Source organism: Anolis carolinensis, chromosome 6 (genome assembly GCF_035594765.1).
Source record: "Anolis carolinensis isolate JA03-04 chromosome 6, rAnoCar3.1.pri, whole genome shotgun sequence".
Lineage (NCBI taxonomy): Eukaryota > Metazoa > Chordata > Lepidosauria > Squamata > Dactyloidae > Anolis > Anolis carolinensis.
In genome coordinates, this window is record NC_085846.1 from 79,898,611 (window position 1) to 79,925,384 (window position 26,774).

Genomic DNA, 26,774 nt, shown 5'->3' on the forward strand with positions numbered 1-26,774 from the left:
CTGCATTGCTTTTTGTGACAAAAGCTACAGGGGAAGAGGATGGGATGAAGGGCTGCCCTCTTTCTGCGCTGAAATTAATGGCTAAGCAATATCTAAGTTGAGGTTTGGCAAGTATCATTTTTGCACTCTGGACTCATGGGCTTTAACATATGTGACTTAAAATGGGATTATGCTATTTGACTGTCTCCAATTACAGAACTTTCCCATGTATTAGTCAAAGCCAGCAATAAGAGAGCATCCTAAAGAGTTGGTATGTCAAGACACAATCCAGCATCTTTTTTCTGAGTTACCTACCAAAGCAATTTAGAAACGTGCATAAGCAAAATATGAAAACAACTGCCTTTTCCTGCTGTTTCCCCAAATGTTAACCTCAGAATTTGATGGCTGCAATCACAATCACAATTAGTGATAATTTCCCAGGTATTATCAATAACTATATCCCTGAATTTTGCTTTAAAAATGTGCAGGTATAGCTCTGTTGGATATGCAGCGAATATACCACAAAATACAAAACCCACAAACAATTATACCCCTTTTGGGGGCCAACTCTGAAGCATAAAATACATTCTGCAACTGACTTGTATTGCCTTTTATCTCTATTTCTCATGGGACTGATAAAGGAGGTGACCTCTGCCTGCAGTGAAATCCCTCAATACCATCATAACTAAGAGCATCTCAGACAGAATGTAGGCCTGTAACTCTAAAAGTATCACAACATTTCTTCTGTATGATTCTTAACAACTTTGCTTGGTGAAGAACCCAATTAAGCTTTAAAAGCTTGCATGATGCTATTTTATGCTTTGGAGTTGGCCCAAAAAGGATATCATGGCGTGCGGATTTTGTATTTTATTTTATTCCACCAATTTGTCTTAATTCAGCAGTTCAAGGCCATCAACAGCTAGTGATCATCCAATCTTGTGACAGTGAATTATGTAACAGAGGGAAGTCAAAGCATTAGGCGGCAGCAAACGGAATTCCTGTAATAACATTTCCTTCCCCTTTTCCCACAAAACTGAAAATGACAACAGATAGAATGCTTCTCTTAACTTCCTTGCCAAGTGAAAAAAATAATAATGTGGTACTATAGTAGCAGACAGCACTGAAGAGTAAGGTTAAAAAAATCATAGTTTAATTAGGCATATATTTAAATATTAGTTTATTTAGTACCTTTTGGAACCTCAAAATAGTTTTCTTAATTAATTCCTAATTATAATGAAGATATAATAATATAGCTGTTTTTATTGCCTTTTCTAGATGTATCTAATGTCATAAAGGATATGTTAGCACAACAGTCTGTAGCCTGGTGGTCTCCTGGTGTGGGACTACAAAGTCCATCATCCCAAAGTAGCATTTTCAGAGGAGCTGAGAAAGGTGAGTTGTACCAGCTGCATTTTCGTAAGTCTGAATCTAATGCTCATTAGGATGGATAGCCACAATTGTGCTTGTATAATTTACTGCAGCTCTTCTCCACCCTGTAAAGAACAAGCCGCATTAAAAGAACACAGGCCTTGTGCCGTCAGCTGGGGCAAAAACAGGGGAAACCAATATGTTTATCTCCCTATGTGCATCATACACTCTTGCATTCCTGTTATTTCTGTAAACAAAAATTCAACAAAATACTTAAAGAAATATAATATTTACTTCAAAAAGTTACAGTTGGGTGAATTACATATAAAAGCTTGCCATATATAATGAACTGCATTTATTTTTTAAGATCATTTGACTGAGCTTTAAATAATTTACATAATTTAAAACAGAAATATATAATCTTTGCATATGGAAGTGTTCAGTTTCTGTAAATTCTCACCATTAATTCAAACATTCACCTATGGAGACAGACACATTATCTTCATTTCTGTTCCATGCCAAAAAACTACCACCACTTTTCAAAGAAAACATTCTTCTGAGCCACACCGAGCTTTTCCAGTAGTTTAACAACAAATTCTATCATTGGCGGAGGGCCACAGATGTACCATAAAGTATCCTGGGAGATGCATTCTTCTAGATCGTTTCCAGATATTCTTCCCTCTAATAGAAAATACACAAGGTAAAAAAAAACATTCTCATGAGACTTTAAATGAAAAATGTAATTAAATTAATGAAAAAGGATGGAATACTCATGTTTCAAAATCTAAATCCTTCTCAGATGTTGGGGATATTTTGCTAGAGTTTTCTTGCAATCTTTATTAGATTTACTCTTTTAATAAATTCTTATTGATGGTAACTTCCCATCATCCTTTCTGCCATGTCCCAGAAGTTTTAAATACGATGAGAGAATAAAAGGTGAAACAAAATAACTTATTTAAGGAAGATGTGGGGTGACGGACGGATGGACAAAGAGGAACATGGGTCTTAAACAATGTTTAGGAGCAGGAAAAGGAACAAAGAAAGCTATCCAATATATTTGAAAAACAACAACTTTCTTGTGTATGATGATTGCAAAACTAATGTGCAAGTATGTGAGAATGAACTCTGATTCACTTCTGAGTAAGCACACAGAGGATTGCCCAGCCCACCACATGATTCCTCTTGAATGCTTTACAGCTTACTATGCATAACAAAAGAGGATGAAATAATTAAATTCACTTACATTCTGCTCAACTTATCACTGAAATCATAAGTCACAATGTCATCGTGTTTTTATTTTATTTTTTTGCATATACCACAACAATACACACCCTTGATGTAAGGCTGCAGTTTCTCACAGATGGGTAAACTCTGATGGGTAACATGGAAACTGCATGCAATCTTCCCAGGAAATGCATTTGTCAAACCAAGGATATGCTTCTGGAATGCAAAGGAGATTTGGTCATGCCACAGGCAAATAAATCAAACCAGATGTGATCTATGCCTACTCCCAGCCCCACAGAAAGGGGATACAGCACATGCAGTACAATCTCCTTAAGAGGAGGATCGTGGAAGTGTCTCATTTCCCAAAACTAAAACATTATTTCAGATCTAGGTAATGGAGGTCAATGGTCCAAATACATATTTGAGGGGTAATGACGCATTTTCAGCCCCAGGCTTGCGAATGCTTCTCTTCGTTACACAGCTAACGTTATGCACAGCTAGAAGAGAGATTTCTGTCCAGGCAATGGCAGGGGGAAAAGGAAGATTGAAAACTTCAAATGAGTATGATCTCTTACACATCTAAAAGGGCCAAAGCCTCTAGAACAAATGCTGAATGCCAGAGTAGTAGTAATTGACCTAGACCAGAGGTTGGAAAACCTCTGATATTCTAGATATCTTTGGACATCAACTCTCAAAATATCTTAATACAATGGCCTATACCAAGGGCAGGCAACTATGGAAGGCAACAAGGGGACCGTAACCCTCAACACACCCTGCAAAAAATGCCCCTGAATGACCTTTTAAGAAGGATGAGAACATTTTTGTCATGTTTTTAAGCTTTTTTTTTTTTTTTAAAGAAAACAAACAGAAGAGGTTTCTGTTTCACTTCCTGTTTCAAAACAAGGCCTCTCCAATTGGGCCTAGAGAGCCACAAACAAATAGTGAAAACTCCCACCATACCCCCATAGGATATTTGAAGGCAAAAAAATATATTTTGATCCTAAAGTCATAAATAGGTCCTATGAGACTCTGCACACAGTCCGTAGGCTACATTGTGCCTATAGTAAGGAGCATGGGAGTTAGAATTATCAGGGAGGACAAAGGATTGCCACTCATGATACAAATATAGGCCTTACTAGCTGGCCCTTGGACTCGTATTACAGATATGGTTGTTTCAATTCAGAATTAACAATTATTTTAACAAAAGCTAGTGTCTGTGCTCATACTTTGTTCCCTTCTGTGGTGCTGCCTCTAGTCCAAGTACTTCAATCCCTTTAAAACACCTAAGATAAAGCAAATAATTGATACATGCTAATTTCATTGTACTTACTCTAAAGAGTAGCTCATGTGTGTTCTTGGCACAATAAAACAGATTTGTTGTTCCCATCTTGTACCCAGTTTCTTTATTTGCTCGAGCTCTATGCAGGTCTGCGACATGGAGCAGTATAGAAAACAAAGGATTAATTCCAACTCCACCAGCTATGAGCACCAGGTTTGCAGGAGGGTCAGCTGGCTGAGGATCAAAGAAGAAGTTGCCTCCAACCCGTAAAGCCACCTCTGAGTCAAGGGTACACTAAGAGAGGAGAAGAAAGTAAAAGGGAATATGGCCATGAAAATGAATCAAAAGGCATTGTTCAAAGTTACACACCACACAGCCACATATACATAGTGAAGACAAAAAAAATGACTGAAGTGTCATACTGGAAGGTCGTATGTATCCCAGCGGAGAAGAAGAAATTTGGTTAGCCTAGTACACACATTCTCCCAAGTTAAGAATTTTATTTGGCAGATTGCTCAGAGCGATAACAGGGTACAGTTACATTCTTCCGCTGATTTCACGATAGAAGCCTAAAACAAAGGAAGTGTGATGTTCAACAGAAGACGCTGGGAGTTCAAGGAAGGGATTATAAGGTCCAGGGAACTGAGTGGCCATTTATTTTTAGAAGAATATACCCAAGAGAATGTTAAGTAGTGGGAAGAAATGAAGCTATAACAGATTTCATTAAAAAGAAGATAGGCTGTCCCAAGTTTATCTACAAAACTCTTGTATATTATGATCTTTACAGCTGTTGCAGGTAGATTGCAATTACTCTTGTTAGCAATCACAGCCACAGAAAATGCTGGAGGGACAGAAAAATCCAAGGAAATCAAATTATGTAGAATGATACAAATCAGAACCATGTAGGTCACCTGTTTAAATATTAGTATGAAGAATGATCTAGTTCACTGCTTCTTAAACTTTGGGTCCCTACCCAAAATGGAGTCGCCTGAGCTTAGTGTTGGGGTTGTGAAAAATTTGGCAACAGTAAAAGCTTTCTGAATGCCACCTAGTGGCTGTTTTAGACATTTACACAAAACTAATATTTACAGTGCACTCTGCAAACAATGCTACAGCTGTACTTCATAAAAAGGAAAATCAGCCTGTTTAGCAAGCATTGCAAATGCTGATTTGTTATTTATTTATTTATAGTATTTATATTCCGCCCTTCTCCCCCCAAAGGGGACTCAGGGCGGATCACATTATATACATATAAGGCAAATATTCAATGCCCATATACACATAGAACCGAGACAGAGACAGACGCAGAGGCAATTTAACCTTCTCCTGAGAGGATGTTTGATTCTGGCCACAGGGGGGAGTAGCTGCTTCATCAGCCACTGTGACGGCACTTCCTCATTCCAACGTCATAAATTAGTTAAATTTGCCTCCCCACTTATATCAGTAAATGTTATACCTATTTTATATACTTATATACTTGGGGTCATGTAAACATTTCTCAGGCTGAAAGGAGTCCCAAGTGAAAAAGTTTAAGAAGCCCTGATCTAGTTGATATAAATCAGAAACTAGTCAATTAAAAGACATTCAGAATCTGTATAAATCCCACAGACATACAAAGAAAACTATGACCAAATTAGCATCTCAAATCAGTGTCAAATTAGTATAACAATTTGATTTTTTTTAAAGGCATTTAATTAGTGAAGGGTAGAACGTGTCAAGATCGCAAGGAGGGAAAATGTCCCCTTGAATTGCAGTGATAATAGCCCTCCTTGTGCGAGCATTGGGAGAGCAACCACAAGATGGAGGGCTTGAGCTCTTAGATGTTGGAAGGGCCTTGGCAGCGGACACCGGCAGCGGTGAGGGGACAGAAGTCGGGCCCCACTGGCCCTAGGATGTAGCCTCCTCCAGAGTTAGAGAAGGAGTCTCCCGTTACTCATTCCCTGAGGAGGGGGGAGGTATGGAGCTCATCCGCTTGATCTCTCCAGCTCGTGGTGCTGCGACGGCTTGCTGCCCCAAAGGACTTGCCGTTGGTGATGTGAGCGTGCCCTTCAGGCAGGGGACAGCCAGGTTGCCATTAGAAGCCATTAGAAAAAAACATCCAATAAGATCACATGGTATAGAAGTATCTAACATTTTTCATGTTGATTCTATAATCGTTACTTCATTTTGTGTAAGGAAGGCATAGGTTTGTCATCTCGCCAAATGAAAATATTCACTGTCTGTTATTGCATATTGCTCTTCTAAAAATTACAGAGTGATGTAAGACAGCGAATACTCAATATTACTAAATACTACTAGTGATCCATACTTACAAGATGCTTCCTGATACCCTGACATGCTGTCCCCAGAAATGGCTAATGCTCTTAACTGTTTTCAGTGCTGTGACATTATGAATTTAATTTTAAAAAAATTAAAATGGGGGAAGGAAGGCAGGAAAGTAGACTCCTAAGAGATGCTTCAAAGGCAGATAATTATGAGGGTACGTTTTGAGAGGCCCCTAATGAGCAACAGAGAATCAATAGGAAATCTCCACTAGGATGTATATTAGCATGTGTGGTCTAGCAACGCTGGTTCTATACCTCTCCAGAATATCTTTCAAAGTGAGTTATTTTATTGAAATTCCAATGGTGCATTAAACTAACCTATTTAACAACAGTAGGAGCCCCTTTTTTCCAGTCACATGGTAATGGATGGGTTAGGAGCCACTCGGGGATTCTTATGGCTCAAGAGATACGGCTGCATTGATTTTACACTGAGCTGCTAGTCAACAAATAGAATGTCAGTGAGCATAACATATTTCTTTCAACTCAAATAGCACAGAAGTGGGGAGGGCGAAATGAAAATGCTGTTCTTTTGATGAATCTGTGCTTCTAGAGAACTGCAATAGTGTTCTCCTACCTCTAAATTAAACTAAATTAATTCAGCAAGAAATTAAGGACATCCCAGAGAGTCTGACCAAGGTATAAATTTGTATTTCTTTAAGTTGCACGAAAATGTTTGAAAACAAGCTGTGACTTGACTTGGAAATATTGTGTAGATTGCAGCCCTACTGGACTCAGCTATTTATTTATTTAAAATGGTTTTTATGTAGTTTACTTACCTGAAGCAATTTACAGTAATTAAAGCACTCAATTCTATCAAAAATAATCAACAACAGATTCTTAAAAGCTATGACCATTAAGTGCCATATAGATACCTGAGTGTGTATCCAATGAGCAGGAGGATGTGTTGTATATTTTACTGCAAGTTCCAATGCTCCCTCTTGTTCCAATAGGCCAGGGCTTGAACATATGGAGAATCCACCAACGACAGCAACCCCAGGTATAAAGAAGTCTACCCTAAGAGAAAACAGATCTCAGTTTTGAAAAGCACACCATGAATCTTGTCAAATGCAGTTTTTTCTTTTATGTAAAATCTGTTAAAGAATGCAGATCTCAGCATCACAGTTGTCCATCTTGGTGAGATAAGTGCTTTCTTAAATTTGAACACAAGCCCCACTAAATGCATCCTAGATTTAAGTGTAGCCTACACACAGTTTGTTAATCCTTGCCAAATGAGTAAATTAATTGTACTGACCGTTGGCCATGGAAATAACAATACAGTGTAAACACACAGTACACACATCAGATATGTATCACGTGTGATCAAAAAAGTTTTCAGGACAACAATGGATCGTTTATCATAAATCCCAGATTAGTCCCAAATTTCAATTAAATAACTATTATACCAGCATGACTATATCCAGATCTGCTCCTAGGCTTATGCATTTAAGTATCAGCTTACATTTTAAGGTATACAAAAAGAACCATTTATTGTTTCTGTAGGAAAGAACCAAGCTTCTTTCTACTGAAAATGTGCTTAGTGGGATACATTGTCAAACTATGGGTGCATCTGTGGTATTGAATTAATGCAGTTTGACACTATTTCTATAGCTCAATGCTGTGAGAACTTGGGAATTGTCATTTGGTGAGCTAGCAATTATTCCTATTATTCCATAGCATTGAGCCATACCAGTTAAAGTGTGACAAACTGCACTATTTCTACCCTATGCTAACTATGGAGTCAGGCCCCATCTACACTGCCATATAATCCGGTTTCTGGATCCGAGTTATCTGCTTTTAACTGGACCATATGGCAATGTATAAAATCCAGTTCAGTCTGGATCCAGAAACTGGATTATATGGGAATGTAGATCCAGCCTCTGAGGTGGCCATCTTCAACCTCCTCACAAAGTTCATCCATCAGAGAATGAAAATCCAACCCCAACTGATACAGAAATCTCATCTTGCCAAGACATGCCAACCATTAACCATTAAATATACTTAAGCTAATAGAAATGGTGTATGTTACAGTAGGAATGTGGTGAAGGAAGGAAGTGTGCATTGTAATTCTCATATGATGTTTCAAAATTATACCGATCCGGTGAAATGGCTATTGAAGCAGACAGTTCCATCAAGGTGTTAGCCAAACAGTGTTTGGTCCAATGTAAGCTACTGAAATTACCTTACTATGTTACCTATATCTCAGATGAGCTTTGGCCATCAGGATCCTGAACAACTTGCAACAGCTCACTGGTGGGCTGTTGGGAATCTTGGGATTTTAAGAGGAACCCGGGCCACAATTCCTTGGGAGCCATATACATCCTGCATCTGACATGATTCATACTCTTGATTAAGTCCCACGAATAAGACTAGGTGACAAGTGCCACTGGTGCAAAACTGGAGTACTGTATCTGGACTTCTATGCTCCCTCTAACATTTAGGCAGCAGTTGCTGCAAGACTTCAGAGGAAATCCTATACAAAATATATCACAGCAGTCAAAAGTTAAAACCTAGCTTTGGGAGCAAGCCTTCGAGAAGTTGTGCAATAAGTTTACTTGAAATCATGCAACTGACTCTGGATCGGCCTTAGACCTAGTTTTCGGATGCTGTGTCTTAACATTGAGTTGTATTTAAATATGTTTATATGTATGCTTATTTTAATCTTAATGTAACTCTTTAATGTTTTATGTTGTAGACATTATGTAGTGACATTTGTAAACAGCCTTGAGTCCCCTCAGCGGTTAAGAAAGGCGGGATATAAATATAGTAAATAAAAAATAAAATAAAATGTGGACTTAATTAATATGAAAGTAACTGTAGTCAGACCTAACTGATGTATGCAGGGTCAAAGTTGGCACTGGAGTTTCAAGTGATAAAAAGCACTTCTGGCCATCCATACCATTTGGGCTTCCATTATACCTCTAAAACCAGGAGCACTTTCAAACTACCAACTTTGCCACTCAAGGAGAGAGAAACTGCATTCGAGACAAGCAACAGATCTCCATAGAGGTCAGCTGGCCTCCCAATGCACAATATCTCTGTCTTATCTGGATTCAGTTTAAGCTTGTTCAACTTTATCCAGCTTGTTCTAAAAATAATTTCTCCTGCTTTGAACGCTATTACTCTCATACTACAAGGGAGGGGACTTTAAACATTTTTGAATTCATAGCTTGTGGAGCTGTTTATATTTCATTGTCAGGTCAAACACTACAACCCTTTATAGAATATGTAACACATTCCAACCTGCATTATAGTGCCCTCTAGTGTCAAAATATTGTCCATGTAATATGTTATAACATTTTGGACAGTTACACATAAATCATTAAATATAGACAAGTACAACTAAATAGATCAAACTGGGCAGGGAGTTCTATCTATGACCGACTGACTCATGCCCTCATGTCTCACTTGCCTGAATTTTCTTTAAAGTTAGCATCTCACTAAATAGATATAAGCGCTACCACCGTCTGGGGATGTCACCCTCCCCTTCTTCCCCATTATAGAAAATTGGGAAAATGTCTTTCTCCAAATTCATCCCAGCACACCACAGACATTTTAGCAATACCTTCTGTTGTGGAGCTTGTAAATGTCAATATAGTGCAGCTGGAAATAATCTCACTTCAGGCAATTTTCCCTTTATCAACACACATAATACATTGCTGCTGAGTATCTTAAAGTACTTCTGAATTATGGGGACTCTAAAGCAAATCTAAAATAGGGTTTTCTTGGTTAAAATTTTGGGGGATGGGGATATTTTTTCCCCCGTGTCTGGAGTGACTTGAGAAACTGCAAGTCGCTTCTGGTGTGAGAGAATTGGCTGTCTGCAAGGACGTTGCCCAGGGGATGCCCAGATGTTTGATGTTTTACCATCCTGTGGGAGGCTTCTCTCATGTCCCCACATGGGAAGCTGGAGCTGACGAAGGGAGCTCACCCACTCTCCCAGGATTTGAACCACCGACCTGTTGGTCAGCAGTCCTGCTGGCACAAAGGTTTAACCATTGCACCATTGGGGGTGGGGATGAGTTGCATTTACCTTTCTTGGAGGCTGAGAGTGTGCTACTTCCCTAAAGTTAAGTGGCAATACAAAACCTGGTATCTAGAGTCATAGTCCAACAATCAATCCCCTACACATTAGCTTTCCAAACATTTCACATTGGTGACACACTTTTTAGACATACATCATTTTACAACACAGTAGTTCAGCTTTACTAGCAAACTGGAGTTATAAGTAACCACTTATAAGAGGTATGGACATAAACATAAACTGTAATAATGAAATGTATGGGGACACAATATACCTTAAAATATATAGTAAGATAAAAACATACATTTCCAAGATGTTTTTATTTCTTGTTATGTTCACAAAACACACCTACACACTGCAGCCGACACACTCATGTTGTGACACACACCTTAGAAAACTATGCACTACGCCATGATGGTTCTCATAAAAACATACACATACATCTTTTTACACCTGTATCCTTATTATATAAAACTTCATCTTAAAATGTTTTTGAGTTTCTGTGGGTACACAGGGATAATTTGACTAATACAGAAAAACAAAAAAAAGCAAGCAGGAGACCCGCTGCACTACAATTTATTAGTAAGGCCAAAGATATGCCAGGCATTTCGACATCTAAATCCAATTACAAAGGAAGTAACTACTTGCTTAATGCTCCATAAACAGAGAGCAGAGTGTTGTAAAGTAACAAACTAAAATAATCTATAAAAGATTAAAACTCAAGCCTGAAAAGTACAGCATACTTGATTCAGTAATAAAGAAATATCTTTCTGAAATATTAAAAAAGCCTTCAATGTATAGCCAGATAAGGAAAAAAACATAACAAAAAGCACACAGCCATCTAGATGCTCCGAGTGGCAAAATTCTTACTTAAAAGGCTACAATGCTATGCATCGACTCATCTTTGCATATCCATCATAATGAGGAGAGGCAGAATACGAATAATATGCACATTATTGTTAAATAATATCAAACATAAGCAAGACTCAAGTGTCAAATCTGCTACTTGTGTTTATTTGGAAAACTCTTCCCTAATTATGGATATCAACCAGAGCTTCGAAAATATTCTGTACAGAAAGCTATAGGTACAGTGTATAATTACCTGCATACAAATGATATGTATATGCATTTATTCATAATTACACTTAAAACAGACTATATAAAATAGGCTATCAACACAAGATGTGCAGACACCTAATTAGGAAGAGAGGAAACAGGTTCTGCATAATATATGCTAGAATGTCTTCCAAATGTCATCAGAAATCTTTTATTTCCCACAGGTTTCTATATATCTCATGATCAGAAGGTTCCTACTTTCTCCCTGCTACATATAGCTATTACACACCATTTAAAAGTTATTTGTGCATGCCCAGAAACATGCTATCTGTCTTGGGCAAAGACTTTCAATTTATACATGAAAGTGAACACCAAAGTTCTCACTTACTTTAATGGGGTTGGCTGCTTCCTTTATGTGCATAAAGCTAACTAGTGTATTACCAAAATGTGGAGGTTAATACAAATTGCCTATTTTTCATTTGCCAGGACAGCTAAGACATTTTACATTTAAAATCTATACTTTGGCAAAGCTTATTGTAGTATAATTAAATTTGTAGCCTGAGTCATGTTTGTCTGGCTAAGCAAGGCTATAATCTTATAGTCACTTACCAGGAACTGCACCCTGAAAACAATGGGAATTACTTTTGAGCAGGCATGCAAAGCCCACTAGGCAGACTTTAGGTTGGTAGATGCACAAATAAGGTAAGGAGATCAGGCAAAGCATGTGATTACCCCTTTTACAAAGAAATCCATGCTTGGTGCTGCCCAAAGCTGTCTCTTTCAGCCATCTAATTTGGGGGCAAAGCGAGGTAGAGACTGATTCTTTTAAATCATTGGATGTCAAAAACTCTCACCCATTCACTTTAAAATGTGCCAGGAGATTCTAACTTAATTTCTGTTTACCTTTTTTATGCGAGATTGAGCTACCAGTAGATCAGTTTCTAAGGGATGGGCAAACTGAAGACTTTAGGCCACATGTGATCTCCCCCCCCCCCCCCCCAAGTTTTTTTAATGGGTTTTAACATCTCTAAAATCACAGATGAATCTTCTTCTGGCAAAAAGGATAGGGAAAGCATGAACTACTGTTCCTAGAAGCTTATGGGTGCAACAATTTAATTTTAAATATCATCATTTTAAGGTCTCTTTGAACTGTTTAATATTCTTTGTAAACGAGACATGCACTTTTGACTGTTTTTGGGGTTTTTTGTTTATTTTTCAATTGACCAGGTAACCACTAGAGCAGAGGTTCCCAAACTAAGGCCCGCAGGCCAGATGTGCCCTCTAAGGCAATGGGGTCACCAGATGTTTTTGGCCTTCAACTCCAAGAAATACTAACAGCTGGGAAATTGGCTGGGATGGGAGTTGTAGGCCAAAATATTGGGGAACCCCAGGTTGAGAACCACTGCTCTAAGGTCATTGACCCACCCACCCACTCTTAAAGTTGACTTAACATTGTTCTAAGTCTGAAATGATTTGAAAGCACACAACAACAACAACAATCCTAATTAACTTGACTATCTCATCAGCCAAAAGTATGCCTACACTTCCCACTGAAATATTGGTAAGATTATGTTGGTTAAAATCGTTCATTTTAAATATTGTATTGTTCTTTCACAAGTTTGTTGGGGTTTTTTTACACGATGTAAGATATGTGCAGTGTGCATAGGATTTTGTTCAATTTTTTTTTCAAACTAGTCTGTCCCGCACCCTCACCCCAGCAGTCTGAGGGACTGAGAACGTGTCCTCTGCTTAAAAAGTTTGAGGATCTCTGCACTAGAGAGTACCTGGCACAAAGGTGGCCCTTGGATCAGCAACAATCTTTCTCCTGCTTCCACTCCATTTTAGGTAAATACATAAAGGCGAACTACAGTACTGTGGTGAGCCAAAATGGTGTAGAGGCTTGAGAGTTGGGCTGCAATTCTGGAGACCAGGGGACAAATCCCTGTTCAGTCATAGTAACCTTGGACATGTCATACTCACCAAGCCTCAGAAGAAGGTAATAGCAACCCCACTCTAAGCAAATCTTACAAAAATGTGCTAAGTCCACCTTAGGTTGCCATAAATAAAAAAAGACTTGAAGGCACACAACATCAATAGAAGGAAAGCTTTAATTCGATGTCCTTAATTACAAGGAAGTGTCATCTATTCAGGAACTGTGACATCAGTCCGTTTTTATTTTGTCTAGTCTTTCTCTAGTTCTTCAATATGAATCACAGACTGAACAGTTAAAAATGTTTAACAAAATGAAGTTTCATTCAAGATATTTATTTAATCCTAAAAGGAATGAAAAGAATGACTGTTACTCAATAGGAGCACACACAAAAAAGAAACCACAGCCAATTTTGGAACAAAACAGCAGGAAGATTTGAGGGAAGAGGACGCTGTCACAACAACACCTCTACAACTACTGACCAAGAAATACTCAAGAGCAACAGTATAATAGAAACCACTATGAAGAATCTGTCGAGTTGCCATATGTCATGGCAGAAATCTTGCACAGGCATAATGTGAACACAATCGGCTAGCCCATGGAGGGAAATGACTTTTATATTGTGCAAATCAAATGAAAAGAATGGTGCTTGTTTGCGTCAGGAAGAGAAACCCAGCCACTTCACTATAGAAGTGGGTCTATTAACCTTTTTCTCTCGTGGCCTAATACTTAGTACCTCCCATTAGAACACAATCAGGCTTTCAAGCTGCACTTAGAGGAAAGTTACCATGCCAAACAGAATAAAAATACTTTAAAAGGGAAGATAATGAAAAGAGTAATTACAATTAGAGAACCCAGTTTTCAGTATGATAATTACCCAAACATTTTTGAAGGGTAAATGTTTTTCCAAGAACCAGCAAGCACAAATTTAGTATGCATCTGGGCACATGTGCAAAGGCTGCTGTAAATTGCTCCACAAACATGAATTATTGCAATCAACATCTTGTTTTCTTGTTCTAAATGTATAAGGCTGCAAAATTAACACTGCACTAGTTACTTGTGTTATTAACATCCTAGCAAATAAAAGTTTGGTGCCTATAAAACCTGGCTGCCAGATGGACTGACAATAGAAATAAAAGAAAGGGAAAAACAGGGGGAGGAATCCTGGATTTATCAGCATAGAATTTAGTATAGCTTTGAAAAATAAACTTTGAGACAATACAAAAACGCCTACAAATATTCCTTACAACATGCAATTCTGAGATGTTACATTCAACATATAACCCACGTGAGGAGAAAGGATCCTATGCATTAGTCCTATTCTACCAATGGTCACTAAAGGTTTTGCAGTCATATTAAGGGATAATCCCGTAGCAGTTTTCATGCTTCAAGTCAGGTGAGTCATTGCAGAAGCTCTTATGCAAATGAACTGACTTGTGTGGATTTCATTTCATCTTGCTAACAAAGTGCTCAAGCGAAAGATGTAAAACCTCATGCAGGATAGTATCTTTTGATCCAACTCTATGGCAAGGGAACAGAGATGGCTGAGACAGTCCCTGTAAAAAAAGGCTGACTTTGTACTTTCGGAATGGCAGATTCTTATGTGCCAAATCAAACTGTTTTTCAAAGCCCCTTTGCCTTCAAAAGAGGTTTCCCATGTGGCTCATGAAACTGGCATTTGAGAAATCAATGTTCACTTGGAAAATCCAGTGACACGGCTCAGAAGACCAAAGCCACCCATTTGTCCTTTTGCAACACAGCTGGAGATATTTAATAAAAACGTACAGCACTCAGCAGAGCAGGAAATGTGTAAGTGAAACTATGTCTAATGGATTCCTGTGTACAACACTCTTAAAAGAAAAAAGCTACAAATGAAATTATTCCCAAAAAATGGAATTTATTTTACACATTTAACATTTGTTAGCATCTTTCATTAAAAGATCCCAAATCACTTTTACCAGACTAGACTGTAAATCTTCAATCCACTGTGAATTTGAAATAAACAAACTGCTTGAAGTTATTTCTATAATTGTATCATCAATTTAAGTTTGTTCTTCCCCTCCATTTAATATACCCAGAGCTAGGAACCTTACCATTGTCCTGCCTTAAAAGTAAATTCCTTATTTGTCACAGCCAAACGGAGCCTTTTAACTGTTTCTGATTCACTGGTGATTCCACATACTTTGGCTTTAGAAATAATCTAAAAAACAAAAAAACCCATTATCATAATCATTTATGCTTCAGAACACTCAAACCTCAACATATATGTAGAAACATCCTTTCAAAAATGTTTTGCCAATGCTGAATTGGTTCAACTAGACTATTCTGCTACTACACATTGATTTACTTATTGCAGTATTATATGCAGATATAGGCCTCAGTGAAACTCAGTTGACTGTCCTTAGGACTACAACTTAATTCTTTTGTTCCCAAGGACTGGACATTTCATGTTTCTATTTTGAGCCAAGAAAACTTTCTAAAAATCAATTATAACACTCTGTTCTTCTAAACAAAGGGAAATAACAATGGGTTTTATTTTGGTTTAATGTTTCCTTATTTAGTAAATTTTATCTTGCCTTTCGTCAAAGATGCGCAGAGCAGAATATAGTTCTCCATACAAAATAATTATCTCCACAGCAATCTTATGTGGTAAATTAGGCTGAAATATGGCAACTGAAAACCCCAGGTGAGCCTGCAGGTTTTATGGCTGAGTAGAAATCTGAACCTAAATCTGTCCTAGCCAAAAATATATCTATCATACCAATATAATCTACTTAATAAATACCCCATCTAGGTTGTCCATGACTAAAAAATGATTTCCAACTCTTTTGCATTTCCCCTGACTCACATGAACTACATCCATCCAATTTGTTGCAGAATATTATACTCAAATTTAAAGACATTAATGAAAGTCCAAAAATATAGAGATTTTTTAAAAAGTATATACTGTAATCTCAACTACAGCTATGACTGTGTCATTTCCCATCTAGAAAGACTGGCATCCAACAAACCAGCTACACTTTAATTTAAAACATATGGCAGGAAATGAATTTCTCCATAAAAATATTTGAACATGTCTATTGTCCAGTAAAACAACAGGACACTTGCCAAATAAATGCTAGCAGGTTTTTGTAATTTTACAACACAGTGCTGAGAGAAAGTGTGTTATCCTAGTTAAATAGTCTACTGACTTCAAGGTACTTGTTAAATGTTATTCCTAGTGCAGAGGCCCCGAGATAGGAAATGAATACATCAGTTAGCCTTGTCCTGTCCACATTAACCTATGACCTAATCTGAGGACAAAAATGCTTCAAAGTTTTACTAGATCCTGCATATAAAGTGGTTAAAGGAAAGAGATTTAATCTATGTCGTCTAAAAAAAGAACAGAGGCATCTGATTCCTCTGCCTTCTCTAATTTATTTTCCTCTTATTTTTCAGATATCTTGCAAATAAAGCTAATTACCAAACTAATGTCACTAGAATTTGTATCGTAATGTACATTTGATGATTAGATTGCTAAGTGCCACAAAAGTAGAAACAGAAAATTCCTTCTGCACTCCATCCAAGGGCCTTTCCACACTGCCCCTTTATCCCAGATTATCTGGCAGTGGAGACTCAAATATTCCAGTTTAAAGCAGATAATCTGTGATCAGATCCTGGAATAAAGGGAAGTGGAAGGGCCCCAAGACAATTACAACGTTCAGGGAAACTTGATCATATCCAGTTACTCTCTGTGCCTCTTCAAGAACATGAAAGCATGTTTTCTGGAGAATATGCACAATTATTATTTCCAGAAGGTTTCAATTAAAAGTTGTCACATTTAGAAAAGACTATACCCCACCATTATGTGAGTAAAGAAATTCCGACACTGCAAGCACTCTGAGAACTAAAATAAATCGATTTGTTGTTTCATAGTTGCATTTTGGTAGTAATAAAGTAATAAATCATTGGAGTATTTTACAAACGTAGCTGCTTTTCTCTGCTCTTCTATACAAAGGTAGGAAGGAAGAAAGACTACAACAAATTTATTCCTCTATGTGCAGTCAGCCCTCAATATTCTGAGTTTAACTTTCATGAATTTGATTATGCACAAATGCAATTATTTGAGAATTATGTGCTACTGCTGTACACTATTTCTAATACAGACTGAAAGCCTTGCAAGACTGAGAAAGACTTGAGTGGTCAGTGAGGCTTGTAGTTGCCTATTAAAAATTGCATGAAGCAGCAGTGAGGTGGCAGGTGGGAACAGGTGGAAGAAATTGAGGCATGGCAGAAACTGGAGAAAGGAGAGCAACATGTTACTAATAGTTTATTGTACTTTTTATTTCAATACCACCCAGTTATTCTTTCAATGATAGTTCATTTTGCAATCAACTACTGTGCAACATGCAGTCACAAAAGGACAGGAAAAAGGGCAAAGTCAACCACAAAATGTATCAAGTCTCTTCACCACACACATTACATTGTAGATCTGAACTGCACAATACCAACCTCCTGTCGAAAGTCATTGGCTGTTCTCTCCAGATGATCTGACCTGGATTTCATTTTGCTTCAAATAAAATACAAATTGAGAGCTGTAATTACTGAATTGCACTCTTCAGAGAAAATCATTATAAAGACCTATTAAAAAAACCAAATCCACGGAATCCTAATCTTGGGGGGAGGCAATGAAAGTAATCTTAAAGATAAAAGTAGAACAGCATTGTTGTAACATATAACATTCATCTCATACCAGCACTGCTTCCAAAAATAAGCCAGTAAAAAGGAAACATGGGCAATGGAAGTGCTTTGTACCATTTGTCTAGGATTCAAATTTATACTAGAAATTTCAAGTTGAGTTAAACATATACAAGGCATTATAATCCATGTCCTCAGACATCTTGATGTGTTCTTCTGATATAGATAATACTTACAGCACCAGAAATTAAGTCTTACATGCATAATTTGGAGACAATTGATGGCCATTTTAGTTAGTTTATTTTACTGACATTATTTGTTAATTATCACTACTGTATAGCTTTTGTAAAAATGCTGTATTAGCTTGGTTTGCCCATTCCGGAGGGGAAGGGGGGGGGGCAGACTGGCCTTCAATGACAGATTCTGCCCAAGACTCATCTCTCTCTCAAAAAAGTTGCTTCAACCCACTAATCCTCTACTTAATCCTAAAGGCAGATTTCACCCCAACACCAGTTTTTAAAGAAATGTAAATACTGTATTATATGTTTATTTTTGGGTAACCAGTGTGGTTCAATGGTTTGAGCACTGGATTATGGCTCCAGAGGCCAGGATTTGAATCCTCACAAGGCCATGAAAGCCCACTGGGTAACCTTGGAAATGCCACATTCTCTCAGCTTTAGAGGAAGGCAAGGCAAACAAATTTTGCCAAGAAATCTACCAGTAGAGTCACCTTAGCATCTCCATAAATTGGATAACTAGAAAGCACCAGCAACAACAATTATGTTAACTTTTCCATTTCTCTCAACATTGACAGTAAAAAGGTGTAAATACCTTACCCATTTACGGTGCAATAAGGCGAAGTAGTATATCTTAGATGTAAGAATGAAGAACAACTGGGAAGAACTCTACAGGTGCTCCTCCATAATGGAGAGACAGCAAAGGCAGTAGAGCAATTCATAGCTTTCTTCAGCATTAAAAGCATCTGTAATGAAACATAAAATAATACATTTATTATTTGTTTGTATTGAGAATCATCTCAACAGCCAGATATGGACAACTCTGAAGGAGACAAACAATTTATTTTGCTACATTTAGAATTTTTACCAAATGCTAACATAAAATATATGTTGTTAATTGATGATTCAGCCCCATCCTGGAGAGCTGTTGACATCATAGACACCTTCTAGGAAACAGGTGCTCACATCACAAACACATTTCCTTCTGATGTAAGGTTGCTTTCAGTCATAAGAACTGACTTCTGTAGATAACATTCCCCTCATTGTTACATGTGGTGCTGTCAAATTCTGGATAGCTCACTAAGCAACGTATACTACACTTATATTGCTAATCAAATTAACAATCTCCTTTTAAATTAAAAATCCTCCTACATATCTTCCACTGCATTTCTATATATGTTTATTCACCAAATGTATTTACACAACAGAAAAAGTGAGGATTCCTGCAAATCCCTGGCTTGTGTAAATGCATCCATTGTGTCCAATAAAGCTTTATTTTTATGTAAGTGCACTTAGGACTACAGTGTTAGCCTATGAGGCTGTTAGTACATAATAATCTATTAATTACAGTTAGATTATGCATTTTTCATCACTAGATGGACTAATCAGTAGATTGAATTCAACGTTTATTCCAAAGACAACCCTTGAAGACTGGGTGCAGCCGAGGGATAGCGTAACTAGCCCTAGGCCACCTTAGGTGTTTCAAATTCAGTGGGAAATTTTTGAAAGACCTTTATCAGTTTGCTTTGCTTGATTTCGAGGTATGAAATATACGTCAGTCGTGCTCTGATTATAAGGAATAAAGTTGTACATTCCAATTCTAGTGTACTGTCAGATATGCTACCATGTCAAATAGCTTACAAACTGGGCTTGTTCCCATGTGAGCCGCCCTGAGTCCCCTCTGGGGAGATGGGAGTGGGATATAAAAATAAAGTTGTTGTTGTTGTTATTACAGTGAAACGGATTAATCAAATAAAAACACATGCAAGAACTATTACACTAGACTATCAGGTTCATCATCTCCCTCAATTTTAATGAAGTTTTTCAACAAATGTAACAATTATGCCAGAAGAAGCAGCCTAATTTGAAATATTGTTAGCTTAGAAGTGGGAGATAGAAATTTTACATAACCAAATTTATATTAAATTTATATAGTCTTTTTTGTAGGATTTTTCAAATGGCAAAAGAGTACTCCCAGAATCCAATGCTATATACAACTTTACATGTGCTAATGAATTCAACAGTATTTAGTACCAAAAAGCACGTTTAGGACTACAACATCTACATGGTGGTTCAGTTGATAACTTTATAGCCACACAGGTCTAATAATATTCTGATGCTTTTGTTGTCTAAGTTTACATGAACAATATTTATCTCTATAGTTCTTTCAGGCTGTAGGTTATAACATTCTGAATCAGTTACAACAATGGTGACATCTGGTGGTACTTATTTCAACGATTCCCTTTAGCAACAATATCAACATTTTCCAAATTGTTTCTGTACATATTTCAGAACAACAAGCTACAGTACTTCAAAAAGCATTGCGTGACTTCTATTTTATGCAATGTCTTAAAGGCATAAATTTCCCTAACCCTCTTTATTGTATAAATACATTGGGCCTATAAAATAAAGTGACACTTTTCTCCTGAATATACTTTAATTTCTCTCCCTTGTTAATGTTGAAAGCACTCATAGTTTTTTATCTTCAAATCTGAAGCAGAGAAGATTTAGGACTCCAGATCCTTCGGAACACAACTCTCATAATTCCTTACCATTTGCCATGCTGACGGTGACTATAATTCAAAAGTAATTTGTCAAAGGTCTCATGTTTACCACCATTTCTGAACATGTGTAAATAGTGTCCAAAGCTTAAACTAGACAAGCAAGGGGCAAAAGGTACTTGCTGTACAAGTTAACTGACATCATTACATTCTTTCAAACATTTATTAGATCGGCATGAGACTCATCCTTGTTATGTATTCTTTCAGGTTTGAGTATCTTTTTAAAACAAAGAAAAATACTATCAAGATTATCTTGTAAAATAAACTCTGGAAAAAAGGGTATTCTTTATTCTAGACTCTGAGATGCAGAGAACTGTTTACAAACAGAAGAAATGGTGCTGCTTTCATAATCCTATTTCAAAAATTCGTACAATGCAACAATCCTTTGGATCTATGTTTCCCCCCCCCCCCCTACATCTTCCTTCATGCAAGGAACCCTCTTTTCTTTGTGGTTGACCTATAACTAGGAATTGGACAGGGGGTGGACGATGGAGCTATTGGTCTCCTGGATCTTTCAGTGCAATTTGAATTCTTGTTCAGACTTTGGGCCATTAGCCTGTGGGGTCCCAGAGGAGTCAATACAGGCCCATATGCTTTTTAAATATCTACATGAAGCTGTTGGAAAAGATTATTCAGAATTTTGGGTTGTGTGTAATCAGTACGCTGATGAAACCCAGCTCTATCTCTTCTTTACCACTGATGCCAAGGCTGTGGAGGTCCTGACTCGTCTGGATGGATTTATTGTTGCTAATCTGTGCCTTAAAGTCATTTCTGATTTATGGTGAAACCCAAGGTGATCGCCTTATAGGGTTTTCTTAGCAATATTGGTTTTAAACAATATGCATTGTGTGAATTGTGTGGGGCCAGCACATTGAAAGTAAGCTCGTCTAAAATTTTAAAATCTCAGAGGAAGTCTCATTGCAGATTCTAACATCTTGTGAAGTTATGTGATCATGTACACATAATTGGGTTATTGGGAGGCCTGTGGCAACACTCTACCTGTGGAACATACCCAAGGAAGTTGGGTGAGCTCCATCTCTTTTGTGTTGTGAAGCTTTAAAAAGAAAAAAAGAAGGGATATTTGCTTGAGGAAAGTAATAATCCGAATGAATGTGCCATATCTCTTTACATGTTTAGGAAACTGCAATTCTGTCAAGGGAACTTACAGTATACTGAAACTATTTGCCATTGTGGAAATGTAACAGGCATACATGCTTTCTAATTCATAACCTCATCAGGCCAATTTTGTGTTTCTTTAGAACAGTGGTTCTCAACCTGGGGTACCCAAATGTTTTTGGCCTTCAACTTTCAGAAATCCTAATAGCTGATAAACTGGGTTGGATTTCTGGGAGTTGTAGGACAAAAACACCTGGTGACCCCAAGTTGAGAACTACTGCTTTAGAAAATAATTTTCTAATTAAATGTGCATAGTATTACTGCCTGATTTTTTTTTTAAAAAGAAGACTACATCATCTTATATTATTTTCACATTTGCAAATTCTAACTTGTTTGCAATAAAAATTTGACAGAAGAGAAATTACCAGCTGCAATGTGTTTAGTTTGATGGAAAACAAATACCATGCAAAGTAATGAATTCCAAACAATCTAATATGGGCAAGGGTGGGTCACAATTTTGTCTCCCTGTCCTAACATGCTAGTGACAGTATCATATCTTTGCTTACTATCAATTTTCCTTCTTGGAAGCAGCAGATTTCTCAGAGATTGGCTCTAGTCAATGAACTAACATTTTGATTAATCATGGTGTAAAGTATACTTGGGGGACAGTCAAAAGAGATAGAACCAGACCTTCAGTATTAACTATAATTAAGACTTTTCTGGTACCTTTATATTTTTAACCACATGAAAGGGACTATTCTTTTTAAAGTATGATTATTATAAGTGTGATTTTAAGAATTCTATTTAAGAATAAAATCTGCATTGAAGCGATTTTAAAAGGTTCATTTTCCATAATACAAGATTCACTGAACCAAGTAGATTCCTCCTCATTCAGGCGAGTGAAGCATTCAAGCACCTCTTGTGTTTGAACTTATCTGATGGGGGCAGGGGAGATAGACTAATTAGTAGCTAAGCCTGAGAAGACACAGAAAATGATTGGTAATGAGGCTGAAGACGAGCATAAATTACGTGAAGCTTTATATGTAAGGTGGAAGCATGTTTGTAAAAATCCTAAATGCCACATGAGGATGCTTTTCGAAGGAGGGGCTTCAGTCAGGGGAGGGAAGAATTAACCTTCAAAGCGTGACCCAGTTTTGCATGTTAGGCATTTTAATAAGTCTCCACTTCCATCAGTGGAAGCCTTTTCAAAGCCTTATTTCTCCCAAAGAGCCTGCAGATCTGAGGAGGGAAGATGAGAAAGAGAGCAAGTGAACATGAGGCATAAAAGAAGCACACAAAAAGTGTGTGGGCTAGTTCTGATTTTCACTGTGGCAGGGTGGTCCTTACCCATGATCAATAAACTGAAGAACTGCATTCAGCTCCTAATTCTGGCATTATCATTATACAGTTTATTGTATAAAGCATACTTGCCATTCCTTCAGTCCCAGGTTGTTACCAAAGACCATTTCCAGACAGAGGTTATTGGGAAGTTTAGAAGCAAGAGATGATGGTAACAGTATCAGGAGTAGATAACAAAAGACAGATTTGTTCCGCAGTTACAGCAGACAATCACCTACACTCTGTAAGATTGTCTAACTTTTTAAAAGTCAGTTAGAATGAGTCATCATATAGGTCAGTGGTTCTCAACCTGTGAGTCCCCAGATGTTTTGGACTTCAACTCCTGGAAATCCTAACAGCTGATAAACTGGTTGGGATTTCTGAGAGTTGTAGGCCAAAACACCTGGGGACCCACAGTTGAGAACCACTGATAGAAGTACATTTACTGTTGAATTATATTCAGGAGATGATTTCCTCTTGTCTGTCCTGAACATCAATGAATACCTCAATTTTTAGTATTAGGAAAAATTATCTTGACCCAATACTGGGCAAGATTATTATGGTGGTGAAAGTAACTGTGTGTGGATGAACAGCCTACCAAAAACAGATAAAAGCAACAACCCTGCACTTCAGCACAAGGGAGTCATGGCATTCAGGTATGTCTGAACATAGTAATAAGAATGCAGTTAAATCAGAGAAAATGTCTAAACAGGACAACATTCTGCTCAGTCCATGACAGACTAGTGGGAAGTAGGCTATGAGTACAACAGCATAGTTCTAGTAAATGTTTCACAGCAGTGAGGACCCAAGCCATAGTGCTTCTGAGGCTGGAGAGACATATAGCATAGAGTGTCTGCAGGGGATAGATACCTGGGCCTGTGGATAATAGCAAACCCTATATTTTGATTACACATGATCCAGAAGCAGACCATGGAATCACACTGGAGGACCTAGATAGGCACACAAACATTTTCAAGGTGAAATATTTTTTACAACATGGGTAAGTGAAACAATTGGTATTGAATCCGTGAATAAGGGGATCATATTGCATATCAATGTGACTAATAGTTAATGGTAGCTTCATGCTCCACGAACTTACACAATGGTGTTGTGCATTTTCCGGGCTGTATGACCATGTTCCAGAAGCATTCTCTCCTGACGTTTGGACACATCTATGGCAGGCATACTCAGAGGTTGTGAGGTATATTGGAAAACTAAGCAAGGTAGATTTATATATCTATGGAAGGTCCAGGGTGGGAGAAAGAACTCTTGCCTGCTGGAGCGCCCAAAGACGAATCAAGCAACATGAAAGGCACTGCAGACGAACTCAACCAGAGAAGTCAGCCATAGCAGAACACTTGATGAACCAATCTGGACACAGTATATTATTTGAAAACACTGAAATGCTGGATCACTCTAGCAACTATCGTGTCAGACTACACAGAGAAACCACTGAAATCCACAAACATGCAGACAATGTCAACAGAAAGGAGGAAACCATGAAAATGAACAAAATCTGGCTACCAGTATTAAAAAGCTCTAAATTCAGAACAGTAAATAAAGAACAACACTCTGAAAACAGAGGAATTACAGAGGAATTCCTCCAGGCAGGAATGAAGCTTGCAAGGCCATTAATGCTAATCAAGGTGATTAATTACAACATTCACACTGGCCTCCAACAGACAAGCCCCCATAGCCAGCAAAAAATACTGCTCCGGTGGGAAGGTAACAGCGCTCCATGCCCCCCAAATGACCTTGGAGATGTCTACGGACAACGCTGGCTCTTCGGCTTAGAAATGGAGATGAGCACCAACCCACAGAGACGGACACGACTTGACTTAATGTCAGGGTAAAATCTTTACCTTTACCTACCTAGTTCACCTACATCCAGAAAACACTGTGAACACAAACACTGATGGCACCAATTTGGCACATATACCTGATATGCTGACATTTGATTGGGAGGAACTGACCTTCCTCTCTGGGAGTTGTAGTTCACCCACTACCAGAGAAACTGTAACCTCCACCAATGATTAACCTGGACCAAACTTGGCACACAGAACCCCCATGATTAACTTGACCTACTGGAGGGGTTTAAGGGGACTGACACCATAGTAGGAGTTGTAGTTTGCCCTACAGCCAGAGAGCACACTGGACCAATGGTTCTCAACCTGGGGTCCAAAGGAGTTTTGGCCCATAACTCCCAGAAATCTGAGCCAGTTTACCAACTGTTAGGATTTCTGGGAGTTGAAGGCCAAAAGCATCTGTGGACTCCAGGCTGAAAATCACCGATCTAGAGCAAACTTGCCCAACATAACAAAGTTTAAGTACTGATGGAGTTTTTTGGGGTTAACCTGGCATTATGTGAATAGGAGTTCACCCACAACCTTATTTATTTTGTTCAATTAAAATGACTTTTTCAAATAATCTGGGCAACACCGGGTACCCAAGCAAGTTTAGACATTTTTTTCTGTGTCAGGAGCGACTTGAGAAACTGCAAGTCACTTCTGGTGTGAGAGAATTGGCCGTCTGCAAGGACATTGCCCAGGGGACGCCACCCAGGGGACACCCAGATGTTTTACCATCCTTGTGGGAGGCTTCTCTCATGTCCCCTCATGGAGCTGGAGCTGATAGCAGGAGCTCTCCCTGGGTTGGATTCGAACCTGGCAGCCTTCAGGTCAGCAACCCAACCTTCAAGTCACAAGGCTTTAATCCACTGCGCCACCGGGGGCTCCTAGTTTAGACATAAACGTAAGTGAAGCCCTCCTAAAAGAGACTTTCCCTCAGTAAAGCGTCGTCCCCATGTGCTATCTGTGCCTCTTCCCTTGGGCTGAAATCGCATACCAGTGTCTTGGGGACTGAAGAGCAAAGAAAACAGGGTTGTTGCTGTGTGTTTTTGGGCTGTATGGCCATGTTCAAGAAGCATTCTCTTCTGACATTTCGCCCATATCTATGGCAGGCATCCACAGAGTTGTGAGGTACAATATATGTATATACCTGAGCCAAATGTATATGTATATATATATATATATCTCAGGATGCCTGCCGTATATATATATATACCTCACAACCTCTGACGATGCCTGCCATAGATGTGGGCGAAACGTCAGGAGAGAATGCTTCTGGAACATGGCCATACAGCCCGGAAAACACACAACAACCCTGATTCCGGCCATGAAAGCCTTCGACAGCACAGGAAACACTTACTTCTTCCACCTCACAATTATTTCGATGCCTCCTGAGGGCGCAGTTAATGAAGTTAAAGCTTACCTTATTTCAGCCACCAGCAACCAGGATTTCGATACTGTTGCATCCTTCCCTCTGGCAAAACACCGGCATAGTGACGAGGCGGGCCACAAAAAAAGTCGCAAACATCCGGTCTAAAACAGGAAGTTGGCAAGAAAAGGTAAATATAAAGAGGCCAATGGAGGGAGCGACGCTACAGAAAAGAGTTGAAGTAGTGAGACGTCGTTGTTGTGTAAATTCAGCTATAAATGTTGCTGCCCTTGTCCGTTTGAAGTCTTTCCCTCCATAGGGCAAAACTATCACAGGTTTGCTTTTAACGTGGCCCTCAAAAACATAGACACTCCGTGCTGCATTAAAAAATGGCGGTTTTCGAGTGCCACCGGAAGTTCAACTTTTCTGTTCATAGCTCTATGAGCAAA

At 38.3% G+C, this 26,774-nt stretch overlaps 1 protein-coding gene across 1 annotated transcript; it reads right to left on the reverse strand.

Annotated features, from left to right (window-relative positions):
- Window positions 1–1,620: 1,620 nt before the first annotated feature.
- oxnad1 (oxidoreductase NAD binding domain containing 1) lies at window positions 1,621–26,727 on the reverse strand. Its single transcript, XM_003222169.4, has 8 exons — window positions 26,380–26,727; window positions 18,695–18,840; window positions 17,673–17,730; window positions 15,275–15,381; window positions 7,047–7,188; window positions 3,902–4,144; window positions 2,679–2,787; window positions 1,621–2,028 (listed from the first exon to the last, which is right to left on the reverse strand). The coding sequence occupies exons 2-8, from the start codon at window positions 18,838–18,840 to the stop codon at window positions 1,874–1,876; spliced, it is 960 nt and encodes a 319-aa protein (XP_003222217.1). The 5' UTR covers window positions 26,380–26,727; the 3' UTR covers window positions 1,621–1,873.
- Window positions 26,728–26,774: the final 47 nt, after the last annotated feature.

Bases quoted from the DNA above. Each gene is read 5' to 3' on its own strand.
- oxnad1 (XM_003222169.4), bottom strand. From the start codon at position 18,840: ATGCTTTTAATGCTGAAGAAAGCTATGAATTGCTCTACTGCCTTTGCT. The intron at 17,731-18,694 runs GTAAGGTATTTA...TTTTATTTGAAG, and splicing joins CCTTATTGCACCGTAAATGG to CAAAATGAAATCCAGGTCAG. The intron at 2,029-2,678 runs GTGTGTATTGTT...ATTTTCTATTAG, and splicing joins ACTGCAGCCTTACATCAAGG to AGGGAAGAATATCTGGAAAC.